The 17,259-nt window shown below is 42.9% G+C and overlaps 1 protein-coding gene across 2 annotated transcripts in view; it reads right to left on the bottom strand.

Moving 5' to 3' along the window:
* PAMR1 (peptidase domain containing associated with muscle regeneration 1) overlaps nt 1-17,259 on the bottom strand; it is a 170,357-nt gene that overhangs the window by 42,620 nt on the left and 110,478 nt on the right. For both annotated transcript variants that reach the window (XM_081241402.1, XM_081241401.1), the window contains exons 2-3: nt 8,056-8,232; nt 1,283-1,411 (exon numbers count right to left, since the gene is read on the bottom strand). In XM_081241402.1, coding sequence (XP_081097528.1) covers nt 1,283-1,411; nt 8,056-8,227 — 301 coding nt within the window. In that variant the 5' untranslated portion in view covers nt 8,228-8,232. The remainder of the gene's footprint in view (nt 1-1,282; nt 1,412-8,055; nt 8,233-17,259) is intronic.

Genomic DNA, 17,259 nt, shown 5'->3' on the forward strand with positions numbered 1-17,259 from the left:
CTTTTTCATCTCATTGAGACCTCCAGTCCCTATTCTCTTTACCCGCTTCTTTTTGGTTTCATGTCCTACCCAACCCAGACCCCTGGACAATCATGTCTCAGCCAACTCTTGGATAAACCAAGTGACTGCTTTTATTCATCTCTGCTACCATGCTGCTAGAGAGCATCATCCACCTGTCCTGGCTGCATCACCTACACAGGAGTTCCAGCTTCAACTGGGTCCTCAGCCTTGCTTGGACATGCTTTAAATTGTCACTAGCTGGTGCATTTCCTCATTCATCACGTGGCTGTCCCAAAACTTTGGTACTCTCAAGCCTCAGCTTCCCTTCTACTCTGCTATCATTAGAGACTTCATATCCTGCTTTGCAGAGAAAACAGAGCTATTAGGAAGAACTCACCACTGGGAGGTAGGTGAGTACTGTGGTTGAGAATAAGGGGTCTGAAATCACATAGACTTAGGTATCTTCCTCACCCTTTGCCCTAGACTCTTGCATTTTGCAACAGGTTTGATCAAGCGAAGAACACCAATAGCACTCCATCCTCTATTTCTGCAGACTGGAAATATCGTTCATAAGAGTAAAATTACTTAGACTCTAAGACCATCCTGACTGCTCCTGATTCAAATAGGAAACATGTAAAATAGGCTTAACGAAATAATGACAGTTTGTACATTGCTCCAGATCCTGACTCTCAGTTGCTGCAGAGGGGAATCTTACACTGAGACAGGTTAGATTTCCACTCCATTTTCAAAGGATTATTGACCCAGAGGGGGACACTAATAAAGATTTAGTAATTCTTGGAGATCAAGCAGAACCCAGAAATAATCCCTTTCCTGGGACAAGTGGCATGCTGACAATTTGATGTGGGTTCTAGGAATTTAACTCAGGATTCAAGAAGGTTTCCATAGAAATTCATATGTTAAATGCACTACAGACTTAGCATTTTTGAAGCCTTATTTACTGCTTGCTGACCAATGACAACATGCAATTCCTTCTCAGTGGACATGAGGCATGCTCTGTGCAGAATGCATTGACTTCATTTACGAGAGAGGGGAAGATTTAAGAACAGACAGAAACCTCCTGTGGTCAATTCCAAACAGAAGTCCACAATCCACACCTAACAGATGGAAACACATCTTTGTTTTTTACAGTCTTACCTAGAAAGCCCTCTGGCCACAAACTTTCCAGAACTCAGAGTCCAATAAGATAAACCTTAGTCCATGGCAAAGCTGAGACTTGAAAGGAGCACACACTAGAGATGGAGCTATGTCAGGGTCTACTCACGCATGCAGTCTCCTCCGTACCAGCCCGCGTGGCACTCTGCACAGTAGATGCCCTTCACGTAGAAGTCGTCCAGAGTCCCCCCCCACGAGCCGTTTCGGCACGTCTTGCAGTTTTCAAAGATGGTACAACCTGAAAATTTTCCAAGCAGAAGGGTGTTAGATTAAGCACATGCAGGTTCTAATCGGCTGCACGAGAGAGAAACTATGGACCTTCCCAGGACCTTATCTCAACTGAGGGCATCTGGACCTAGAAAGGTGCCAAAGCCCTTAGGAAAAAATGCCCATTCCTAGGAAGACGCTAGAGGTACCAGAATTCAGACTGAGGAGTTTAGGAGGGTGGTTTGAACCATCTTCCTAGTTAGTGGCTGATGGCTTTTTTTTTTTTAATTCCATTTCTGGTCATAATTATGAACTTTAAGTTTCAATAAAACACAATGCTATTTAAAATTATTTTGTAATCACTATGTTTTATAAAGCAAATAACATTGATGAAAATACCTCCAAATTTAAGACTAATTGACAGCAAATGCTTATTACTATATGAAAACCAAATCTAAATTACACTGTTGTTTGTACGGAAGGAAAACCCTCTTGCTGGTTGTAAATGTTTCACGTTTTACAAGGGTGCTATATCTCACGTAACATCAGTAACCTGAAAAGTATATCAAAAGTAACCTGAAAAGACATCAAAAATATTTAGTAATAAGCTTCCAGACTGATTGCACATTTTGGTTCTAACGCATTAGTTTTAAAAAAGTCTACATGGAGATAATTCACATACCATAAAATTCCCTCTTTTAAAGTGTACAATTCAGTGGGTTCTAGCATACCCCAGAGTTGCATAACCATCACTATCATCTAACTTCAGAACATTTCATCACCTTCCCCACAAAAGACCCCATACTCAATAGCAGTCACTCCCCATTCGCCAGTTCCCACCCCCGGCCCGAATCCCTGGCAACCAGTAATCTACCAGTCATTTCATATGAATGGAATCATACAATATATGGCCTTTTGTGTCTGGCTTGTTTCATTTGTGGCTGATGTTTTAATGCAAAATGAAATAACCTGTAGTAAAAGGTAGAATCCATCAATACAGGGTATTTTTTCTCTTTATAAAAATATGACATGTTTATTATGGAATATTTAGAAAATTCAGACAAGCAAAAAGAATTCAATTAAAAACACCAAAAATTCCATCGCCCAGAGAAAATGATCAGTAATTCTCTCTCTATATATGAACACATTTTTTTTAAATTAGGCTTATACTATATACTGTACATTCTGTTTTCAATAACGTACCTTTTAATTTAATAATAGATAGTAACCATCATCCCATTCCATTAAATATTCTTCTATGGCATATTCTTTTTTTTTTTTTTTTTTCCGGTACGCGGGCCTCTCACTGTGTGGTCTCTCCCGTTGCGGAGCACAGGCTCCGGACGCGCAGGCTCAGCGGCCATGGCTCATGGGCCCAGCCGCTCCGCGGCATGTGGGATCTTCCCAGACCGGGGCATGAACCCGTGTCCCCTGCATCGGCAGGCGGACTCTCAACCACTGCGCCACCAGGGAAGCCCTATGGCATATTCTTCTATAACCAGAGTGTGCCGTCAGAAACAACCTTAATGCCTAATAATGGGCTCACCCTGGAAGGTGTCAGGCTCCCCCCGACCAGCAGTCCACACCAGAGAGGGTTGAGCAGACCCTAGTCAAAGGTTATTTTTAAAACATGGTCTCCTGAGGGGTGGGGGACAGTGAGGAAAGGTAGAGATAATCCAATCCCACTTATTAAAATGGAGCGCTAAGTTCTGGCGCCTCCATTGTCCAGCTGTGTGTCCTTGAGCAAATTGCTTAAGCTCTCTGTACCTCAATGTCCTCATCTGTAAACCCAGGGTTAAAAACTGTGCCTACCTCATAAAGTTGTTTTATAAATTAAATTCACACCTGTAAAGGGCCTGGCACATAGTAAGTACCCACAAAACATGAACTATTTTTATTATTCTGCATTCCCATACCTCCTCTTGGCTTATCCCCACCATAGCATATAGCATGCTCAATTTTAACTGCCTACTGCCTGTTTTCCTGTACAGACTGAAGTCAGGGACTGCACCATGTTCAACATTATATCCCCCCGCTTAATACAGTATCTGGCACATAATAAGTGTTCCAGAAATATTATTATTTGAGCGAATAAATAACTGGATAGATGGATGGTTGAATGGATGAATAATCCAGGCTTCTGAGCTGTTCAAGATAACCAGCATTTCCTTGAGCTAAGAGCATACTGTTTTGCTTTTGGCTAAAATTAGGTTTTCATTGGCCTGTAGTATATACATGTAGTGTACATATGTGTGATTTCTGTAGGAGAGAGACTTGTAGCTCTCTCTCTGCACACCATCCTGACTTTGCTTCCCTCTCCCAGGGTCTCTTCCAACCAGAAAAGAATTGCTAATATGAATCATCAAATTTCATATGGCCCATAACTGGGTCCCAGTGGTCCTTTAAAAGACTGCTTTAAAAGATGGTCTTTTAAAGGCCATCTTCGCCCATGTGCCACATTCCCGTCCGATTTCCTACCCACTGTGCCACCAAGGAGGCCAATGGACTCAGAGTCTGCCCTCTACGACTCTGCCAGCTCTCAGCACAGTAACATCCGGGCCATTAGTTGCAAGCCACAAACACCAGCCTGGTCATTAAGATGAACAAGGCTGTGTTAAAAGGACGCTAAGTAGCTCACGGTATTGCCAGAAGAGTTAGAAGACCGAGGTCCAAGCTACACAGCCTAGAAACGCACGAAAATACACAGCCACCTTGCTCCATTGAGAGCCCCAGTGCCACTGGCCACTGCTGGATGTCAGCACTGCCATCCCCACCACCATGTCCCTGGACATCGATCCTCATGCAATTACTGCCATCACAAGAGAAAGAATCATTGTCCAGCATAATGATAGAAGTGATAGAAATTTTTAAACCATGCTGAGATCCCATTTCGCACCTTTGAGACTAACAAAATTCCAAAACAACACACTCTGTCACAAGACTTCGGGAAAACGGTACTCTCATGTACTGTGTGAATGCTGTGAATGCCAATGCATGGAGGAGAATTTGGCAAAGACTGGCAAAATGACATATGCACCTCCCTTTGATGCAGCAATTCTTCTTCCGGGAATGTACCCCAAAGATATGCTGCAAAAATACTAGCTGATGTATGCCTGAGGCTATTCACTATAGTAGTATTTATAACAGCAAAAAGCTAGAAACAACCCAAATACTCATGAACTATGGTAATCCACATGATGTAGTTATATGCAACTGTAAAAAGAAATGGAAAAAAAAACCCAGCTTTATTACTGTCAGTGAGTGATCTCTAGCATATATTGTTAAGAGAAAAAAGCAAGGCAGTTAGCAGTGTTTACGGCATGCTGTCTTTTGTGCAAGAAGGGGAAAGATACAGAAATGCACACACATATTTTCTTGTATCATCAAATATAGAAAACAGATAGAAACAATAAACCTAACTACACATCAAGTAGATGGTATAACACCACAGACAAAAGAACTACATCAATTGGCTTTAAAACATAGTATTTTGACTCTATATACTTATGAGATATATTCTAAGGTGAATAAAAATCACTATCATCAATGGTCTTATTACTAATACCAATAGTGCTGTTGTTGTTTTGTATAATTATAAGATAAAGCAAGTAAGTGATTAGGTTAATATTAACAGGAAACAGGATTTTCACCATGAGAGAAAAGACATACAAATATAAAATCAAAGAAGTTAATTAACAACCTTGGAATATTACATTTGAACTTGAGTAGCAGCAAAAATTCATTTTAAAAAATACATGTTTCCCAGCTCCATCCACTTAAGAAAACATACAAACAAAACCTTGTAACAATGACAGTCCAATAGCAAGGAACACCTCAGGTGACCAGATCGTGATCTCAGACCAAAGTTCTTTTGAGAAGTGGCTGATTCCAGATCTGGGGCAGAAAATATATAAGAAGAGGCTAAAATATCTTGTCATGTGAGAAATCAAGAAGTCTTCAAAAACAGTGTGGTCATGTCAGAAGAACACAGAAAGACATAAAGGGGCACCCAGTGTTATGAGTTGTGTGCATTAAAATAAATAATGACTGAAATGGATTAAATCACATCAATAAATAAAAATGCCTGCGTTCATAATGACACACAGACACAGAGAAACCTCTTTGATCACCAGTAGGGACTGCTAGGACACCAATTCACTACTTTTGAAAATCTTTTTTTCTAAAAAAGCCTTTCTCTAGCCTCTCCTTTCAGGGCAACCAGATGGTAGGTATGGGACAGTTCTTCACTACTCAGTTTGAAAGATCGTTCCTAGCACCATTCGACGTGGTCATATTGGGTGCCTCCGTATGATGTAATAAGATGTTGGGCGCAGGCGTGGCAGACGTTGATGCCCTTCTATATGATGCAGTAGGAAGCACACAGCACTGCCCATGAAGGTCTCTTATTTATTCCACGACCTCATGCCAGCTCATTAAACCAAAGCCCCACCCTCATAACAACAGTAATCGCTAGGCTTTTGAAAATATTGAAAATTGTTCAAAGACTTCAGCATCCCTGTCAAGGACCCCTAGTCAGGAGACCCTGGCTTAGCTGTCAAAATTTCCTTAGAAAATTTGGAGGCACTACTCAACTATTTCCCTACAAAACATTCTCACCATCAGGGAATTGGAACAGTGGGTTTCTTTTCTGGATCAAATGTGCAAAGGTTATTGAGGTCACTTCTATTTTTTTTATTTTTATTTATTTATTTATTTATTTATTTATTTTTTGCGGTACGCGGGCGTCTCACTGTTGTGGCCTCTCCCTTTGCAGAGCACAGGCTCCAGACGCGCAGGCTCAGCGGCCATGGCTCACGGGCCCAGCCGCTCCGCAGCATGTGGGATCTTCCCAGACCGGGGCACAAACTCGTGTCCCTTGCATCGGCAGGCGGACTCTCAACCACTGCGCCACCAGGGAAGCCCTGAGGTCACTTCTATTTTAAAGCTCCACATTACTCTCTTCCAAGAAGGAAGATGGTTTAGATGTAACACCTGTATACTTAAGCCCTGTTTTCTCTCCTCTTCTATAGCTTTCCTCAAAAGAGAGTTCCTGGTAATAATGAGCAACATTCTCTGTGTTTGTAAAATAAGGGGAGAGGAAGAAATGAGAGAAGTTCCCAAGGCACATATTTGACATCCTTTTAGTCTTCAGTCTGAGGAAAGTGTATTTAAAATTCTCTACCTCCTCCTTTTGATCAGGCCTAGAAGGGAAAAGGTCAGATTCCCCTGGAAAAAGTCAGATTTACGAGGCAGCAGGTATGAAAGCACTAAGAAAACATTCAGTGAGTCGCTAATCACACTGGAAATACCTTAAGAGTGAAGCTCAGTGTCCACACTGCTCCAGGCAGACAGGCACTTCAGTGAAGAAGGCCAATCACTGCCCCCTCTATGGTGGGGGCCAGGGAATTGGGGGTTTGGGAGAAGGCAGGCCCAGCCTGATGTAAAGGCAAAGGAATAGGCACCATGACCTGGGAAGGTCCCATCTCACCCTAGGATGCTCTCATATTACTGAGACCACCGCCCAAATGTCTAACTCAGGGCCGGAGCATCATCCTCGACTTCTGCTCTTCCCTTCACTTCCCCATCCTACCAATCCCAAATTGTCATCAACTCCACTCTCTAATCTCTCTCACATCCCTCCACCTCTCTCCATCCATAGGGCTTCTGTTCATCAAGGTCTCCAGTATTCCTCCCCTGCCTCCAATCGTGGCCTTCTCCCAATCCTTTCTCCATACTGCATTTGAAGAGAAAATCAGCTTTTACCTTAAGATCTCCAATGTTACCAAATATCTTCAGGATATAGCCTAAACATCACAGTACAGCCTCCAAAACCCTTTGGCTTGGAGCCCCCTGTTCTCTCCTTCAGATTGTTCTCTCAATCTTTGGTCTATTTCTTTCCATGTTTCTCATCACACACACACACACACACACACACACACACACACACACACACACACACACACACACACACACACACACACACACACACACACACACACACACACACACACACACACACACACACACACACACACACACACACACACACACACACACACACACACACCTCCAGGCAGACGGAGCTACTTGCAATTCCCTAAACTCCATGCTTTCTCTTGCCACAGGGCCTTATCACATGCTATGCTCTATGCCCTGACCTGTCGACTGGCTCCCCTTCATGCTTTTCAGTTTGCTGCTTCCATCTTCAGCACACATATCACCTCCTCTAATAAGTCATCCACCCACATCCGCATCCAGGCTCCCATGGTACCCATGCTTCTCTGTCACAGCACCTGCCAGGCTGCATTATAGCCACCTGTTTACTCCTCCATCTTGCCCACTAAGCTGTAAGCTCTGGAAATGCCAGGAATGTATCTTTTTAAAAATCACTGTATTCCCACTACCTGTCATGGTATAAAGGAGCTGCTCAGTCTATTTGTTAAATGAATGACTAAGTAGATAAATCTACAGCTTTATAAGCTTAACACTGAAAAGGGTACTAACTCCTCCAATTCCTTTGCCTGTAGTTAGAGTGGGTTGAACTATGCCACTTTTAATCATCATGGCATCACAGCCTCCTGATGTCTACCTGGCAGAATTCAAGTGTTCGGCGTGCTCCTATTACTGACCTCAGAAAACATGAAGGCAACCTGAGGTCTCCCATTGCGCACTCACCTGGGTGAATCAGGCAGGAGTCACATTCATTCTCCTCATTCCTGCAGCAAGGGATGGTGTAACCCACCACTTCTTTCTTTCCGGGGCAGGCACACTTAACCTGATCGTATTCACAACACTCCCGACACATTATGTTCCACTCAGCTCCGGGGCAGCCTTCATTAATGACCATGTACTCTGAAACAGAAACCAGAAGGTGAGATGGAGGGTCTGGCAGGAACAGGTAAGACCCATAAGTACCTTACTGCCAAGAAGCAACCTTGCCCTACAAACATGTCACCCTGCCTGAAGGATGTTCAAAACCATCCAGTGGGGCTTTCTTTCCTGGTGGCGCAGTGGTTGAGAGTCCGCCTGCCGGTGCAGGGGACACGGGTTCGTGCCCCGGTCTGGGAAGATCCCACATGCTGCGGAGTGGCTGGGCCCGTGAGCCATGGCCGCTGAGCCTGCGCGTCCGGAGCCTGTGCTCCGCAATGGGAGAGGCCACAACAGTGAGAGGCCTGCGTACGGCAAAAAAACAAACAAACAAACAAACAAAAAAATCCACTGGGGCACAGATGAAATTTGTTAAAACTGCTATTCATTTTTATTTTTTAATCAAAAAAAGAAATCATGTTTTATCAACATATAATCTAAGTGGATTGATACACATACACATAAATAACTTATAAACAAGCATACATTTCCTGAGTGTCTGTGCTCATTTCTGTTTTTGCCGGGGCACATCAGGCCAAGGCTTACAGCTACACAGGTTGTGCACTGCGCAATTCCAGAAGGAACCATTAAACTGCACAACTGTAAAGTGCAGCCCAGGCACCTGGGCCATCAAAAAAGTTTGGTGACCACTTTCTAGACTAGGTCTATCAAGTGCAAGGCTGAATGCCAAGTAGGAACCACATCATTTCCTCCAAACCTGGCTCCTCGATTTTGCAACATGCCATTTTTACGGTATCTTCAAAGCTAAAACCAACAGAAAAGACAAAAGCCATCTTAATTAGTATGTTTGGGAGAATTTCAACGTTTTACAAGAGTGAACTCATTGGCAGAACTTCATTCAGTCCCTAAAAACAACTGAGCATTCTTTCCCATGAGAAAAAAAATATTCCTTTCTGGGTGGAATTTCTTTCTGTCTGTCTTTTTAAAAATATACCTTAGGTAATGAAAAAGAAAAATCATTTGGCAAAAACTATAAAAGGAATCAGTCGGAGGCTGCCCAGAGGAATCCAGGCTAAGAAACAGACCTAGCTTTGATTTGCTCTTCTTCCTGCCCCAACTCTCTATTCCTAAAAATTTTGCACAAAGATGACGATTGAAGCAGAAATAGGTCAGATATTTGAGGAAGAAAGTGAATCAGGCTTCCCTAAAAACCCCGGGGAGGGATCCCCAACATGCCTTGTAGGCCCATATAAACCAACCCTAATATCTGTGGTGGCTTCTAACCTCTTGAATTTCATAGTTTACTTTTCTGTTTTCCTCCCCTAAATTTGGAAGTCTGACACAGAACTGTTCATTCTCAATTTGCCAAGTAGACCAATTTAAAGAAACTCTCACCATCTTCTCTCAGCCTTCTGTCATAAGAACATTCTAGCATCATAGAAAGGAACCACTTTCATAATAAGGGACAGTTCCTTAGATTGAATACGTGTAGTTTTATGAAAAAATTCCTCTTTTCTTTTCTACAAACATTGGTGGGGCAGCAAAGATCCTCACACTGGCATTTGGGAACAACCAGCATAGACCACCATGATATTGTCACTACTGAGATTTTGTTTCCCGTTCTATTCTGTGAGCCCCTCCAGGACAGACACCAGGACTTACTTAGCTGAGCTTCTCATGTTTCTAACTTGGCTGGATGAGATGAATAACTTCTAAAATCTAGAAGAGAGGACTTCCCTGGTGGTGCACTGGTTAAGAATCGCCTGCCAACGCAGGGGACACGGGTTTGATCCCTGGTCCGGGAAGATCCCACATGCCGCAGAGCGACTAAGCCCGTGTACCACAACTACTGAGTCTGCATTCTAGAGCCTGAGAGCCAGAACTACTGAGCCCACATGCCACAACTACTGAAGCACGTGCACCTAGAGCCCGCACTCCGCAACAAGAGAAGCCACTGCAATGAGAAGCCCATGCACCGCAACGAAGAGTAGCCCCCGCTCACAACAACTAGAGAAAGCCTGCACCGAGCAACAGACCCAATGCAGCCAAAAACAAATAAATAAATTTATTTTGAAAAAAATCTAGAATAGAACTTAATGGTTAAGAGTAAAAGAAAGAAGAAAACATAGGAGTAAATCTCCATGATCTTAGATTGGTTATGATCTTGGATTCTTAGATGTGACACCAAAAATGACAAAAGAAAAACAGATAAATTGGATTCATCAAAATTAAAAACTTTTGTGCAACAAAGGAAAGTGAAAGGACAACCTAAAAAATGGGGGGAAATTTTGCAAATCATATGTCTAATAAGGATTTAATATCCAGAATACGTAAACGACCCCTACAACTCAACCACAAAAAGACAAACAGCCCAGTTTTAAAAAGGGCAAATGACATGAACTGACACTTCTCCAAAGAAGATATACAAACGGCCAACAAACACATGAAAAGATGCTCAGCATCACAAGTCATTAGAGAATTGAAAATCAAAGCCACAACAAGACAACACCTTACACGTACTAGGATGGCTATAATCCAAAAAAGAAAAAAAAAAGGAAAATAACAAGCATTGACAAAGATGTAGAGAAACTGGAGCCCTTGTATATTGCTCAGGGGAATGTAAAATGAGGCAGCTTCTGTAGAAACCAGTTTGACAGTTCCTTCAAAAGCTAAACATTGAATTATTTTATGACCCAGCAATTCTACTCCCAAGCATATACCCCAAAAATCAAAAACAGAAACTCAAACAGATACTTATATACCAGTGCTCACTTCAGCATTATTCACAGCAGCCAAAAGGTAGAAACAACCCAAATGTCCATCAAGAGATGAGTGAATAAACAAAACATGGTATATGCATAAAATATTATTCTGAATGTGGAATATTATTCAGCCATGAAAAAGAACACAATGCTGATACCAATTACAATATGGATGAACCTTGCAAACATGCTAAGTAAAAGAAGCCAGACACAGAAGGACAAATATTGTGCCACTGAACTGTATACTTAAAATGACTAATGTAGAAAATTTTATGTTATTTTTATCATATTTTTTTAATATTAAAAAACTAGTGAGAGGAAAAAAAGTGTTTAAAGGCTTAAGCATTGGAGTCAGACAGACCTGGGTTTGGAATCCCACCTTTGCTACTTACTGGGTATATGACCTTGGCTAAGTTACTTTACTCACTCAGTCTCAGTTTATCATCCAATGAAATGAGTACATTTTATCTAACTCAGAAGCCAGCTGAAAGGACTAGATAAGATTATGTATATAAAGAGCTTAACACAGTGCCCAGTATATAATGAACATTCGATAACTAGTAGCTTAAGAAGAAAAACACTATTGACATCCATATTTCTCAAGGATCTAAGTTTTTGAATGTACCACATATCAACTCCTTACATAAAATGCTCATGTTGGGACTTTCCTGGTGGCGCAGTGGTTAAGAAGACTCCACACTCCCAATGCAGGGGGCCTGGGTTCGATCCCTGGTCAGGGAATTAGATCCCACATACACACTGCAACTAAGACTTCACATGCCACAACTAAGGAGCCAGCGAGCTGTAACTAAGGAGCCTGCGAGCTGCAACTAAGGAGCCTGCCTGACAAAACTAAGACCTGGTGCAACCAAATAAATAAAAAATTAATTAATTAATTAAATGCTTAGGTTGTTTCCCCACTGCATTTGGAGTAAACCCTAAATGCTCTGCTATGGCCCCAAGGCCTTTGAGAGCTGCTCTCTCCTGAGCCCCGCAACCTTTCCTTGGCACTCTTTCCTACCTTTTATTTCTCAAAACCATCAAGGTCTTGCTCATCCCAGGGCCTTCACATTTGCTTTCCCCACTGCCTCTGTCAAAACGTTGGGCCTTAGTGTTAAATGACACATGTTCAGAACGGTCCTCGCTGACTTGCTCATCTGAAGTTCATGCCTCTGCCCCTCCGTCCATAGTGTTCTCTATCACAGCATCCCAGTTGTTTCCTTTCATCACCCTTACCACAATTTATAATCCCTTTCTATGTTTCCATTTACTTGCATATCATCTGTCTCCCTTACGTGACCATAAGCTGGTAGGAACAACACCTAACTTGTTCACCGCAGCTAGGGAAGGGCCTGGAATGTAAGAGGTGCTGGATAAATACTTGTTGAAAGAACCAGCCTCCACTCTAGAGCTACCCTCCCTTCAACAGTCAAATATTTCCATCCAGTGGTCCAGCTCGGAGCTGAGCCAGGAGAGCTGGCTCCGCCCCATAATTTGCTGATATCAGAACCGGGGCACTTTCCCTCCCATGGTGAAGGGTCTAGAACAGTTGGTCCAGGTTACCCAACTTGGGTCTCCATTCCTTGGCACCAGCCCCTGCCTTGTCCAGCTGTATGATTTCTCCACTCTCTTAACATCTAATATGCCTGTGGGGTGTGGCTCATGTCTTACCCTTCCCCCTGCCCACCCGAGGGCAAGCACTCCATCCTTCTAGGTTTTCTAAGAATTTACAAGTACTAATGACTCTTGGGGGACACCAACAGAATAAACGTTGTTTGCAGCTTTTATAAGCCTTGTAATAAAATACGGGAAGCCAAGTAAGCTCTGCTCTACACCAGTAGAGGGCAAAGCGTGTTTTCCCTAAGCAGCTGACTAGTCCACGTCTGGCCCAGCCATGGAATACTGCGGGCCTCCCTTTACCTGGGAAATGAATTCCCTAAAATGCCTTCAATGGCATTTCTCTTTGTTTCAATGAGCAAACCCACCTCTGCCCTCCCTAACGCATTACAATAATTTTATAGGTAAGGTCCAGAGTATTGTATCATCTTAGCCAAAGGGAATGATCCCAGGGAAACCCATTTCTATGCTGTCTGCCAAGTCAGCCAGCTGGCTCCTTTCCAAGGACTCTGTGTGGTAGCCCCAAAGACGTCCATATCCTAACCTCCAGGACCCATGAAAATGTTACCTTACAGGACAAAAGGAATTTTGCAGATGTGACTAATTTAAGGTTCTTGAAATGGGTAGAGAATGCTGGCTTGTCCAGGTGGGACCAATATAATCCCAAGGATCCTTATAAGAGGGAGGCAGGAGGGTCAGGGTCAGAAACAGAGGTGTGAGGACGGAAGCACTGGACAGACAGGAGTGATGTGTTTTCAAGATGGAGGAAGGGACCACAATCCAAAGAATGCAGGCAGCCTCTAGAAGCTGAATGAGGCAAGGAAACAGATTCTCCCTTAGGGCATCCTGAAGGAACACAGGCCTGCCATCACCTAGATTTTGGCTTCCTCAGACTCATTTCAGACCCCTGAGCTCCAGAATGGTACAAAAATACACTTGCGCTGTTTTAAGTCACTAAGTCTGTGGTAATATGTTACAGTATCCACAGGGAATTAACAATCTGTGTCTTCTCAAAAGAAAGGTTAACCCACAGCCAGTCATTTAACCACTCTGGTCCTCAGCTTTCCCACTGAGCACAGTGCTAAGGGTGTGGGTGAACTGAGGAATTCACTGTTTCATCCCACAACTATTTATTGAGTGTCTGCTACATCCCAGGTAGGAGGCTGGGTACTGGGATACAATGGAGAGAACAAACACTGTTACCAGCCCCATGGAACTCACAGTTTTCTAGAGGAGTAGATATTGGATAAAGGATCCCACAAACACACGATCACTCATTGTGATGAGGACATGTAGGATGCTATGAGAACAAGTGGATGGTCATGCAGGGACATTAGCACCAAATCTACAGGACTCGCAGGGTTAAGGGGGTTTAAGTAAAATCACAAATAAAAATCTATTTGCCAAGATAAGACCACTTCTCAGGAATACGGATGTGATGGAGGAGGGGAAGGTTTTAATGCTTCTGTTGACTCGGCTCCTCTAGTCTGGTAAATCCATCACTCTTCCTTCTCCCCTCACTGGAACAGAGACAGGAAAGTGTCCCCAAAACATACATGTGGGCTCCCCTGGTGGCGCAGTGGTTGAGAGTCCGCCTGCTGATCCAGGGGACAGGGGTTTGTGCCCCGATCCGGGAGGATCCCACATGCCGTGGAGCGGCTGGGCCCGTGAGCCATGGCCGCTGAGTCTGCGCGTCCGGAGCCTGTGCTCCGCAACGGGAGAGGCCACAACAGTGAGAGGCCCGCGTACCGCAAAAAAAAAAAAAAAAACCTCCCAACAAACAAAAGTCCAGAACCAGATGGCTTCACCGGTGAATTCTATCAAACATTTAAAGAAGAATTAATACCAATCCTTCTCAAACTCTTCTAAAAAACAGAAGAGGAAGGAACACTTCCAAACTCATTTTATGAGGCCAGCATTACCCTGATACCAAACCAAAGATGCCACAAGAAAAAAAAAAAAGTTAATTTAAAAGTCGAAAGAAGGGGCTTCCCTGGTGGCACAGTGGTTGAGAGTCCGCTTGCCGATGCGGGGGACACGGGTTCGTGCCCCGGTCCGGGAAGATCCTACATGCCGCGGAGCGGCTAGGCCCGTGAGCCATGGTCGCTGAGCCTGTGCGTCTGGAGCCTGTGCTCCGCAACGGGAGAGGCCACAACAGTGAGAGGCCCGCGTACCGCAAAAAAAAAAAAAAAAAAAAAAACATACATGTGAGAAACAAACAGGTAAGTGAAATATTCTATGAGAAATATTTAAAGTTGATCAGCTGAAGAGGTTTGAAAATACAATAAGCAGACAAAAGTGATCTCCTGGACTTTTCCTTCTCCATTTATCAGAATTAAATGGACAAAGGGCACATTGGTCATTTGGCTTCAGCTGTACAAATTTCAGGCGATTTCAATATGATGCTAAAGGTCAGTTCCAGAAACTAGGATTTAAAGAAGTACCAACAGCGGGAGAAGTTACTGAATGTTTTCCTATATGCATGCTAAATCACGTTAGCATTTGTTTAGCTAAAGGGCTTTTATATTGTTTATGCAATTTAATTTTCAAGATGACCCAGTGAGGTAGGTAATACATTTTCTTGTAATCTAAAATAAGCTACTCTAACCTCTTCACTTTACCAGTGATGAAAAGAGCTAAGTAGGGAAGAAGCAAAGAGAAATGCCGAAGACGTTTTTTAGGGAATTCTGAGTGGGAAGGGAGGCCCATAGAATTCCAGGTTTAGGGAGGGGGTGAACAGCCTGCTGCTTCCTTAGCCTGGAAACAGCCCAGGACAACCTCTAGTTTCAGGGGCTGCTGTAGTTGTGCAACTGTTACTTTGCCTTCCACGTTTGAGAACAAAGAGTTATTAAGCTGCAAATGAGTTTTATCCTGTCAGTGCTTCCCAGGAAATAAGCGCAAATTAAGCACCAAGAACTCATAGAGCACCACTTTGGGATCAATCAAGGCACCAAAAGGTCAAGCACATGCCCATAATCACATAGCAAAATTGAACTTACAAAGTTCCAGGCACCATATGCATTCATTCATCTCTAACTCTTCCATTGGATAAAATATTTATTTTTTTCTATATAAAACACTCCATATTTTAATGTAAACGATTCCTTGTGAAAGCTTCAAATAATAAGATCATACATAAAGGAGTAAGAAGTATTCAGAAATAACCTTAATATTATATTGTCTATCTTTCAATTGTTTTCTTTCAGTGGACATACATATCCACATGTAGAAAATGCTAGATGTGTAGATTATCTTCTTACCTCTCAAAGCTGGTAACCTATTATTATTATTATTATTTTTTTATCAGCTCGGTGCTTTGTGACCACCTAGAGGGGTGGGATAGGGAGGGTGGGAGGGAGATGCAAGAGGGAGGGGATATGGGGATATATGTATACATATAGCTGATTCACTTTGTCATACGGCAGAAACTAACACAACATTGTAAAGCAATTATACTCCAATAAAGATATTAAAAAAAAAAAAAAGAAAAGAAACTGCGCTGCTTCGGGACTTCCCTGGTGGTCCAGCAGTTAAGACTCCGCACTCCCAATTCAGGGAGCCCGGGTTCAACCCCTGCTCAGGGAACTAGATTCCACATGTCCCAACTAAAGATCCCACTCGTGGCAACAAAGATCCCACGTGCTGCAATTAAGACCCGGTGCAGCCAAATAAATAAATAAATATTTTTTAAAAGAAAAGAAACTGCTCTTCTTCTTTACTTTAATCACATTTTCTCTTGACCTTGAGTAATCTTCAAAAGTGATTTTAAACTGCTGCATCATTATCCTGTGTGTGCAACTGCTTCTCTCCCCTCTTTTTAAAATCAGGGTAAACAAATAAAAAAAGAGATGCAGAGTACTTTGGTATCATAGGCTTTGCCCAAGCCCTTCCTCAGCTGCCACGCTTGGGACAGCCATCCTGGTATCTCCTATCCAGAGTAAAGAGTTCAGTTATATTGGTCCAGCTCTGGTTTTTCCTGAATTCACGTTGGAAAACGTAAGACACTTAACCGCTCAGTCCTGTTTTATCCATGCAAATACCAAGGCAATGAAAACAGTGCTGACCGACTGGCACAGGTTTGGCTTTCATAGATGTGGTGAACAAATGAACAAATGAGTGAGAGAGAGTTGGCTGTCAACATGGCCATCAGCATTATTTTCACAGCCCCCCATCAGCCAGGCAGCTTGCTTTAAGGCTCTCCAACACTGATGTATTTCTACTGCTGACAAGATGGAGAACACTTAATCCCTCAAACAGCAGGGGCTTGATTCCACAGAATGGCAGAGGGAGCAAATGTGTCTCCTTAGCATCGTCTCCAAGTGGCAAGCTTTCAACACTAGGTTTTAAGGAAATATGTTGACATGATAGCTGTTAAGGTAAATCTGAAAAAGGTCAGAGAATTCATGATGAAAACATGAGTCAGACTGTTCCACATACGGTGGAAATGTCAGTTGTCAGACCACAGGCCACCCCAGCAGGTTGCAAAGAAAGGCGTTTTCATCATGCGCCCTCTCCTCTGTGATGTTAGGGTCTGCCTTTGCATCCACCAAAAACCCCACAGACCTCCCCTCTAACCACATTTAATGAAAATTTCTACTGAGTGTTTTATTGTCCTGCATTTTATAAACCATCTAAGACCAGAGGGAGAAAAAAGATGTAGGAATCAGAGAGT

This window comes from Mesoplodon bidens, assembly GCF_964165515.1.
Source record: "Mesoplodon bidens genome assembly, chromosome: 7".
NCBI lineage: Eukaryota > Metazoa > Chordata > Mammalia > Artiodactyla > Ziphiidae > Mesoplodon > Mesoplodon bidens.